Source organism: Anarhichas minor, unplaced genomic scaffold (genome assembly GCF_050575085.1).
Source record: "Anarhichas minor isolate MPS153535 unplaced genomic scaffold, ASM5057508v1 ptg000011l, whole genome shotgun sequence".
Taxonomy (NCBI): Eukaryota; Metazoa; Chordata; class Actinopteri; order Perciformes; family Anarhichadidae; genus Anarhichas; species Anarhichas minor.
Window position 1 is genome coordinate 8421181 of NW_027466457.1, and position 10481 is coordinate 8431661.

General features: G+C 36.8%; 1 protein-coding gene across 1 annotated transcript; it reads right to left on the bottom strand.

Moving 5' to 3' along the window:
- Positions 1-1639: 1639 nt before the first annotated feature.
- LOC142947897 (intestinal mucin-like protein) lies at positions 1640-8914 on the bottom strand. Its single transcript, XM_076089768.1, has 18 exons — positions 8687-8914; positions 7683-7854; positions 7321-7559; positions 7042-7225; positions 6668-6866; positions 6392-6570; positions 6240-6309; positions 5364-5503; positions 5243-5274; positions 4987-5155; positions 4366-4470; positions 4209-4249; positions 3858-3980; positions 3135-3236; positions 2902-3030; positions 2450-2489; positions 1983-2106; positions 1640-1814 (listed from the first exon to the last, which is right to left on the bottom strand). The coding sequence occupies exons 1-18, from the start codon at positions 8912-8914 to the stop codon at positions 1640-1642; spliced, it is 2451 nt and encodes an 816-aa protein (XP_075945883.1).
- Positions 8915-10481: the final 1567 nt, after the last annotated feature.

The window sequence follows — 10481 nt, forward strand, 5'->3', positions numbered from 1 at the left end:
AACAAGTATTATAAATAAGTAAATAATAATAAACAGTAAAGAATATTAACTAAGTAAAAAAGTAAAAATCCGCAATAGTTAAAATATAACAAAAAATATTATATATACAGACAGAATGATTTTTGTATTGCACAGTGTATTTATATTGCACAGAGGGGGTGAATCAACTGGTGGCTGAGGGAGCTGCACAGAGCTGCCACATAGCTTAGCCATCATCGTCCTGTTTCCCACCACTTCCACCGTATCCAGTGGACACCCCAGCACACTGCTGGCCTTCTTGATAAGTTTGTTTAGTCACTTCCTGTCAGCTGTCGAGATGCTGCTGCCCCAGCAGACCACTCCATAAAAAATGGCTGATGCCACCACAGAGTCCAAGAAGGTCCTCAGGAGTGCTCCCTGCACTCCTCAGCAGATAGAGTCTGCTCTGAGCCTTTTTGTAAAGTGCATGTGCATGGTCAGTCCAGTCCAGTTTATTGACAGCAACCTTGTTAATTCAACCAAGACAACACAATATGTTAGCAATAACTATGCTCCCCAAGTTTTGATTGTGCACCCAGTGCTAACACTACTAGAGAATACAGTACACTAGTAAATACAATGTTTTGATTACTGTATATTGGGGAAAAGTTATGCTTTTTTATTTTAGAAGTATTACTTGCAAAAAATATATTTCTTAAGTTGATTCATTATTGAAATTAAACTGTGACTCAACATATGTGTTTGATGGTGACTGACTACATATAAAATAATATTGAATACATATACAACTATAAATGATGGTGCACTGCCATAGGCAAAATAAATACATTTTCTATTGATGTGAAGAGATTCTTCTCGCTACCATCAATGCATCATGCAAACACTTCAAGACAAATCCATATAAAAAACAAAAACAAGAACACAGAATTGCGAGTAAACATTAGATTTTAATGACAATAAAGACATTCATATTGGCAGAAGTTTGACACATAAGATGCAGGGCAAAGATAGCCTGAGTATTCGTACCTTATTTTATTTATATATTCAATGGGTTGTGAGTTAATTCATCAACATAGATGGAGCTGTTTAAAATAATGACCAACAATCATTTAAAATTCAAATCCATGTTTCAAATCTTTCACATTTTACCACAAATATAATCCCTTTCCCCAAAAGATATATTGCTACAATGTTCTATAATATCTGAAGCCATTCTTGTGTCTTTTATCTCTCAAGTCATTTACAGTAAAAGAAAGAGAAACACCCTCTAAGATTAAAAACACCACATTGTTAAGTTTCCATAAAAGGAAAATCCTCTTCAAAAGCTAAAAGAGACACCAGGACACAAATATGTGCTGACATGACAGGGCACTATGTGGACCTGCCTCCCTGACAATAAATGAGAAGATGATGAGTATAAAGGGACAACTTCCAGGGGTTTACAAAAGTTCCGACCACAACAGCTCTGCTGTTTAAAAGGTTAAACTTATCTACCCTTATTTGGGGCTGCTGAATACACAGAGGTGTGGGTCTTCACATATTGAGTCTCGACTCGCTAATAGTTTTTGGAGAGGATTTGCTAATGTTTATGTAAGTATATTAGTTAATTTTCTCCTTCAACTAAGCTTAGTTTTCAATGTTGTCTTGCTAAATTTTTACATTAGTCTGAGATGTCCTGACATTTAGCGACTTGGCAACCACACTTGTCAACTGAAATGTAGGAGTGCTTTATCTTTCTGCCATCGATACAGGTCATCTCCACCTCCTTCTTACTGGTGGCCATTTCTTGACAGCATGAGCATGAATGCATCAAAAGCTCTTTTTCCGCAGAGTACCTGTAAATAGAAGCAGTTTCAGACGGGATCAGTGTCAGTCACTTGCTGTTCAATGTGAACAAAACATATATCTTGAAACTACACATGAAAACTGAGCAGGTGATTTCAGCATGATTGAGTTAGTAGTTTGTACTCTACATCCCTCAGATATTTTGTTATAAATCTCACATTGATGAGGACGCTCCACAAGGTCCTGCACAGGCTGTGATTTCCACTGGCACAACTGACTTGCAGTCCTTTGTCTGCAGATAGGTGGTGTTCTTGCTCATTTGACAGTTGCTTTTTGGAGTACCTGTGAATGGCACATGAACATTTTTTTCATCTTGCTGCAAAAAATTGTGTCATTTCAGTGGCAAAATAAAATAAAACCTCTAATATGTGGAGTTTTAGGCTCTGTTTTTATGCAAAAACTGCATCATGGGTAATCTAGTAATAATTTGAGTTCACTTTTAATTCAAATGAAAAACAATCCAGCTTCTGAATTATGAACATTTTTAGAAAATATCAACATATTAATCAATAGTGAAAATGGTCTTTGGATAATTGTTTTTTATCACTGTTGACGCATGTTATGAGTAACAGAGGATGACAGTGATATTGTGTAATTTGAATTAATTTTATTGACTCATACTTACAAGTTTTGCAACAACCGATGTTATCACTTTGTTCAGTTCCCTGTAATATAAACAATATGGATTGTAAAATATGCAGATAAACAACATAGACTGATATAGAGTCTCTTATGAGTCATGTGTACAGTATTACTGGTGCAATATATAATGCAATTTCTTCTTCACTATGTATTTGTGTATTTCAGCACATTTTGTGTATTGATGTCTCTCATATTTCTCATTGCCCATTTATCTAATTTCATCCCATTTACCAAAAGTCTACGATCAGAAATGGAAATCCTTTTTGTGCATGGCACCCGATGCATTAACAGAAATAGCTAAACTAACCGCATATTCTACAGTTTGGATGTAAAGTGCACTGTAGGATGAGTCAGCACCAGTTCAGAGTTATTTACAAAGATTATAGCTGACAGAAATAAGAACTTCTGCTTGTTTCAGGACTGGATTATACTCACAGGAATGCAGTTTGCTGGATCAAATGCAGGACATGTTGTTAGACTTTTAGAGGTTATGAAGTCATCCTTCACCTTTTGGCAATCATACTTGACACACTTATCATTTGGCGGTGACCAAGACTGAGAAGGCTGTCAGAGGTGTAGAAGAGGTCAATTAGTGAACATAAACATTGACTGGTACCAAAATTTAAGGTGACAGATTTCTGAAGATGTTCCTATTACACTGTACTTACTTTAATGATTATCGGAGAAGTGAAGCCTGGGACCTCCACAACACAGCTGTTTTTTTTACATGATCCACAACATTGTCCAGGTTGGTTTTCATACACATAGCCCTATTAGGAAAAAAAGCACAAATCAAAATAGTGTGCAACTTCATTCAATTAAATGTATACATAATAACTAATAAGTAGTATTTACTATACTGTCTCGTTCATCCAAATTACATAAAGAACTTGTAGCTCACTTACCCCAAAAGTTATATCAAGCCATTCTGATGTTAAAGGTTTAAGATATCCATCTCTGAGATTCTTGCTGCCACCCAAATTGGGGTGAATGTAGTTTGGTTTGTGGTGCTCAAAACACTACAATTTTTTGTCATTACATTCCCCTTTTGTTTAAATTTGGAAGGCGGCAGAAATCTCAGAGACAGATGTCTCAAACCTGTGCAAATACAACCGAAACATTTGCATGACTAGAGACTAGACATAACATGGATAAGTAAAAAAAAATCTTGTAGTTTTGTTAAGTTTTGTTTTTTTGTTAAACTCGAACTAAACACATCTTCAAACCTGTCGTCATGTGCACATAAACAGCAAAGTTTTTGCATCTGCAAATGGTAAACAGATCAACACAAAAGCATGTGCTCTCATGGTAAACATTTTTGTACACTATATACCTTTACTTCCTATTTAATTAAAAACTGCAATGCTGTTGATAGTTACATACAAACGTACCTCTAGACACAGTGGGCTACAGTCTATCACAAAACACTCAAGGTGGTTCAACTTGCTTCTGGGATCCTGTTTGTTAGTACACCTGCATGGTTCACATGGGTCTTTGAAGAAATCCATACCTGGCTGTAAACAATGAAACGCAGAGTCTTAGCTGTATTTCATATAAGGCCAGCAAATTAAATGTCACTATTGTCTAACAACATCTGTGTTTAACTTAAATACTATTGTTAAGATAATACTTAATTTATCGTATAGTTAATTTAAAGATTGCTGTGTTTTAGTAACACTTTAACAAACAAGTATACTCTTATTTGTGCACATTTAAGATATATACAGAACATTATTCCTTACCTTGTACTCAGTATCATTGAAGACACAGACGCCTTTGGGTACTAGATTAAAATAATGACAAATATGATTACATTAAAGGCTTATGCATAGTTTAGTTTGAAGTCTTTCACACACTAACACAAAGCAAATGGAACTGAAACTTATATGGAAAGCTTACCACAGCTGTAAGACGGGCAGCAAGTGTCATTTGACATTTGGATCTCCAACTCAAATCCTAGTTCGCACTTCTGTTTATGCAATGCACAGAGGTCCCTATCACATTCTGTTGGTTAAAAGGAAAGACATTTCAAAGGCTGGTAAGTATGACAAACAAATGAACTATTAACAGGTACTCCTGGAAAATAGACGATTACTTCTTGTTACCTACTAAGAAGGCACTTTGAGTATCCTGTATGATACTGATACAGTATATTCAGTTCATATGAAGTTCAATCAACTCTCTAAAACAGTTACAACAAAACATTGAACATTTTAACCTACATTGAGGTATTTAGGATTTATAGCAGAACAGTTGTATTAGACTGCATTCGGTTTAGCAAAGACAACCCAATAAACTGGCGTCTGAGTGTATTTTCTCTGGCTTTGGAAAGCTATTATGCAGAAGAGGAAATAAGATATATGCAACTGTTTTCACAAACTAATAATAAGGAGTAGTACTCCTTATTATGAGAAAACTGATATTTATGTATAAAATGAGTGAAGTTCCCAGTAAATCATCGAAAGATCCTTCCATTAAAAATTGTCGGCAGATGAAGGTGTGTTACTTTGAATCACTCACCACAGGTCTGTCTATCACAGCAGTCCACTTTGCGCTTCTCCAACACCTCACCTTCCTCGGTACAGGTTATTGGCTCCTCAGTGGGACATGTGAGAGGCTTACACTGAACACTCTGAGTGTCCTCATCACAAGTACACTGATTACAGTTGTTCTGCCAAGTCTCACCATTCTGTTTTAAGACGGAACAGAGTTCGTAACGTGTCAGCAACAAATACTCTGTGAATAATGATTATCAGTCACGTATGGTAGCATTTACCTGTTTAGGTTGGCCGTCAGGTCCAGTACAACCTTTAACAATACAAAACAATTAGTTTACCGAAACATTAATTCATTCTCAAAGAATCAGATTTTTCTTCACAACAATAAAATGATCTTACAGGAGGTGACACAGAGGTCAGAAATTGTGCTGAACAGGGTCATCCCCTCTGGGCAGAAACATCCCTCTATGATGTAATCACAAGCTTGTTTTTTTTTGCCATTTCTTTCCTGGCATTGTTGTGCATGCCTCTCATTGGATCTAAATATGAAGAGAATTGATGGTGAAAAAAACCACATAATTATTTCAGAAAAATAAAAGTATAAATTAATAAATAATGCATAAGTGATGAGTATAATGCAGTATTGTTTTGTTTTTTTGCCATGCTAGCGGTATGGCTCTATAGATAGCAGTGTTGGTCTGTTGGTCCACCACTTTGGTCCACACTGAAATATTTCAACAACTCTTTTAAACAGTTGTACAGACATTCATGGTCCCCAGAGGGTGAATCCTAATGCCTTTGTTGATCCCGACTTTCCCTCTACAGCAACCACGAGGTTGACATTTGTGGTTTTAAGTGAAAACTATCAAAACTATTGGGTGGATTGCAGTCATTTGGTACAGACATCCAATAACCCTTCAGGATTAGTTTGTAATGACTTTGGTAATCCATTCACTTTTCATCGACCGCTATCATCAAGTCAACATTTTTATTTGTTTTGATTTATCACCAAATACCTGCAAAACTAATTACATCCCTAGCTGGCTGACACGCAAAACTAAGATGGTCATAATGGTAAAAATCAGTGCTTAACATCAGCATGTTTGCATTGTCATTGTGTGCATGTTATGCATGCTGATGTTTGCATTTGGTTCAGCCTAATTACAGCCTCTCAGAGCCGCTAGCATGGCTATAGAAACTAAGTCTTGTTAAATTACAAGCTGCTGACATTATTTGATTCATGATATTGATAATAAAACTCAGCGATTACTGTACCTTGCATTGCAAGTTGGAACAACACTTGGCCCGCAAGGCTTGTATACCATATTGTGTGGACATTCAAGTTCTACGACAAGAGAAAAATAGATTTAAACATCAAAATTATGAAAAAATTGAGTTAGCTTTCTACTGAACTGAACCTCTCCTACCACACTGTCCGTTTGTAGCATTCCTCCAGGGTGTACAGACAGATGCTTCAGCACACATCATGGCATACGTCTCCATACTGGAACAACCAATGGTGGTACTTTCCATGTGGCAAACATCAAATTTACAGCTCTCGTAAAATGGTGTTGGTGGGATTACTTTGTGGCATTCCTCAAACACCCTTAATGTACAAATCAGAAGTAAGACAGCTGTTAATCAGAGTGATACTCAAGAATTAATTGACATATTGTGTTCATATCTATTCTGTAAATTCTTACTTGCTGATCAGAATTTCACAGATATCAGGTTGGCAGGGTTTTCCTGTAGCTGTTGGTTTTGGTGTTGGTGGAGGAGATGGGTTCTCACAATATGGTTTATTCTTATCCGATATATGCCACTGTCCCATTTGAGAGCATGCGGGATTAATCTGGCCATTTGGTAATCTGCAGTCATTTGTCCTGTTATTGTCACAGTTACCTTGTGAAAGTAAATAGTAAAATGACAGATATTACAGCCCATGTGTTACCACATGTGGTACATCCATTGGCACTTACATATTAAATCCAGGACTGTTTACGTATTTTCCTCTATGAACGTAACATGCAGCCTCATTTTCTGTGTTATTCTAACAACAAATTGATTATCAGCTTACCACACTGTCCCTCTGTGTTGTGGTGGAAAAGGGAAAACGGCAGGTCAATTTTGAAAAAAAGCGCTTTGACCATCACAACGGCTTCAATTTCCGGAATTCTCAAAAGCAGCTCAATTGCTGTACTTGTTACGGTGAAGTCATCATTGGAGTAGGTTGGGATTACCTGCTTGCCGTTGATGAATACCTAAACAATTTTCATCATCATTAGCACTGCATATCATTTAAATATATTTAAAAAAAGTAATTTAAATAAGTTTAAATTTGTGTGGCAAAATGTACCTTATTTACGATGGGGTTTCTCCCCTGTGTAAGAATAACTTCATAGTTTTTGTAATACACGATCAAGGATTTAGCACAGGTCCTTCTTTCGGGATTACAGTTTCCGTTGTCGATAAGAATTTTAAAATTGTGTCGAGGAATGATCTCTTTGACAAGGACGTATGTGCAGTTTTTCTGGAAGCTGTAGTGCTGGCCATCAAATGTCACATAATGACGATCTCCCCAGCCAATGCAACCACCTGCAAATATTAGATTGAGATAACATTGAGTTTTACATCAAAGAAAAATAATTATACTGTACGTTTTATTGTGGTATTTAAAGATGTTGCTTGAATGTGAAATGTTAAAAGGTTTTCACTTACATATGCACTCATAGTGGAAACAGCAGCCTCCTTCACCATAAACCCTGACTGGTGGCTGCCCATTTTCACATACAGGCATGGTCACTGGTTCACATGGCACATGTTCTGTTGTTACTCTTCCATTATCACATGTTTCTGTGGTGCAGTTGTTTGAACTCCAGGACTCACCATCCTGTAAATGGCAAAGTAGTACTTTTAGTAATCTACTACCAGTGAAATAAATACTATCCTATGATTTTAAATTGATCAGTGCTAATGAGACACAGTATATGCATAGATGTTATTATCAATGCCACTAATGGGTTGACATTCTTTAATAATTGTTATGTTGGATTTATTTGTAGATGTAACCTGTAGTGATATATGAGGTACACAGTAAAGTTATATTACTTATATGTAAATCATTTTATTTATGGAGCTATTTGTTTTGTTTATGTATCAATATCTCATTCTGTTAGTTTCTCTAGTTTCGTATGTTGTGAGTTGGTCTTATGGTGTGTATGAAAGTGTTTTTATGTTGTTTGTTAATGTGGTTTGTGATAAGACCCTAAAGAGATTACCCTCTGTTTTAATTGAGCTAATGGGGACACTAATGAATTAAATTATATTAAAAATCCATTGACCTTTATTCCAATATTCTGCAACTACTGGGGGAAAATATCTAATGATATAAGATACTTCTACTCGACTGGAGATTTTTTCCAGGGAAGACCTAAGGTGTGAAAATCAACAAAGAAGCACCCATCAATAATATGGATGTATTTGAGGCTTTTCAAATTAATCAGTAATTGCATGTGGAATTTATCGACTACGGTTGCACTTTAATGTTGATGGTTTCATTGACAGCTTAAAAGACCAATGAGAGTGTGCAGAATATGCATTAAAATGCCTTATTTTTATCCAAAGGAATCAAAGACCTTGTTTCAGGCGCTCTCTCAGAATAGACACTCTGTAAACAATGTCAGTTAAGATGATTTGTTCCTTGTTTAACTAAATTCAAATACCTCTCGAGGTGGCTCCAGATATGAACAGTCTTTGGGACGCTTCACTGTGGATGAAGCAATTGTACTGGCAGTTGTAGAGCCAATTTGTTTTGTAGTGCCAGAGCTTGTTGTGGTGGTAGGAGTTGGTGGAGTCGTATGGTGACATGGTCTAGCAAGCTTCTCAACATTGCATGTCAAATTGCAATATGCAGTGAAACACCAGCCTTCTCCATCAGTCTTATTGTACATGAAGCTACCTATATGAGAATAAAACCAAGGCAGTTAAATCCAAAATGACTAATGTGTGAGAAAAACAAGTTACAGTGCCAGGGTCACAGCTGTCTTTATAATGCAACATTTGTGAATACTAGTCTATTCACATTAAAGTTTTCTAAGTGGACACTACAATATAAAGTATATGTCTGGATCCATGATCAGAACTAACTTAATAGTACATTATCATTAATAGTTCTAATTGCCCCATTTTGGCAATAGACGTCAGTAGGAATGTAGTCGTGACTGAATTTTCCAGTTTCAGTGGTAACTTATCCCTTCACTGTGCAGGTGCCATAACCATAAGCATGGAAAAAGATGAAAAACATCTTCTGTGAAGAGAATAAAGCGTATTGGGTTTTTTTTGGAACGCATGGACTGCGGATATGTACATCAATTTTACCAAATCGAGTTTTGTACAAGATCCAAAAGGAATGAAGGGTAAATCAGACTGTGGATTATGATTATAGATCTCAATGCAAACAAGATTTGAGCATGAATACCTTGGAGTTTATGCTGCAATTTGAATTAGATGTGCCAAGTTGCATTCTAAGGACAGGTGTAACCATGACCAAAATATTAACAATGATGAAATGAACAAGTGAGGCAATAACCAATTGCTTACCAGGAGAAAACAATTGCTCCATGTACTTGCAGGAACATAAAGTTGTTCCGCCTGTTGTTGAAGGCTGAAGAGTTAAAGTGGTGGGTTTTTCTGTAACAGTAGTTGTTGTGGATTCTTCTGTGATTGTGGGTGTTTCTGTTGTAGCTGTAATCGTGACTATGGGTCCTGTTGATGGTGCTGTTGTAAACACTGTATTTGTTACAACTTCAGGGGTTGTTGTGGCAGGCTTTTCAGTTGTTGTAACAGCAGTAGTAATGGGATTTTCTGTGGTTTTTACTGGGGTGCTGGGTACTTCAGTTGTTGTGGCAGCTGTAGTTTGTTCCTTTGCTGTGGTTGCGGTGGGTTTTTCTGTGATTGTAGTTGTTGTGGTGGGTATTTCTGTGATTGTAGATGTTGTGGTGGGTTTTTCTGTGATTGTAGTTGTTGTGGTGGGTCTTCCTGTGATTGTTGTTGTCGGCAGTTTTTCTGTGTTTTTTGCTGAGGTTGTAGTAGACCTTCCTTTGGTTGTTGTTGTTGTTGAGGGTGCAGTTGTGGTTGAAGGTTTACAGTGGTTGACGCAACATTTCACTCGTATTTCATAGTTATTACATAGAGGAGGTATACCTTGATCTTTGTCAAGACAGATTAGTCCAACACTTGGGTTGCATGTTACAATTTGACCTAGGTCCTTCAAAGACATATCCCTGTATTCTTTTGCTCTACATTCTATTTCCAGAGGTTTACTGCAAACACTCAGATCCGGATCAGTAATGTTTTCAATGAGTTCATGATCTCCACCATCTTCACCACCAGGGTAATCATTGTCTATCCAATCTGACCACTCACAAACATAGCAGTCAGCGGCTGTTGTGGTAGGTTTTTCTGTGGTTGTGGCAGCAGTAGTGCTGGGCTTTCCTACGGGTATTGTGGTGGATTTTT

Excerpts from the sequence above, each read along its gene's own strand:
- LOC142947897 (XM_076089768.1), bottom strand. The coding sequence starts at position 8,914 with ATGTACAATAAGACTGATGGAGAAGGCTGGTGTTTCACTGCATATTGC. Across the intron at positions 5,275-5,363 it reads TGACCTCTGTGTCACCTCCT|GTTGTACTGGACCTGACGGC; the intron begins GTAAGATCATTT and ends GTATTGTTAAAG. Across the intron at positions 4,250-4,365 it reads CTGCCCGTCTTACAGCTGTG|TACCCAAAGGCGTCTGTGTC; the intron begins GTAAGCTTTCCA and ends ATTTTAATCTAG.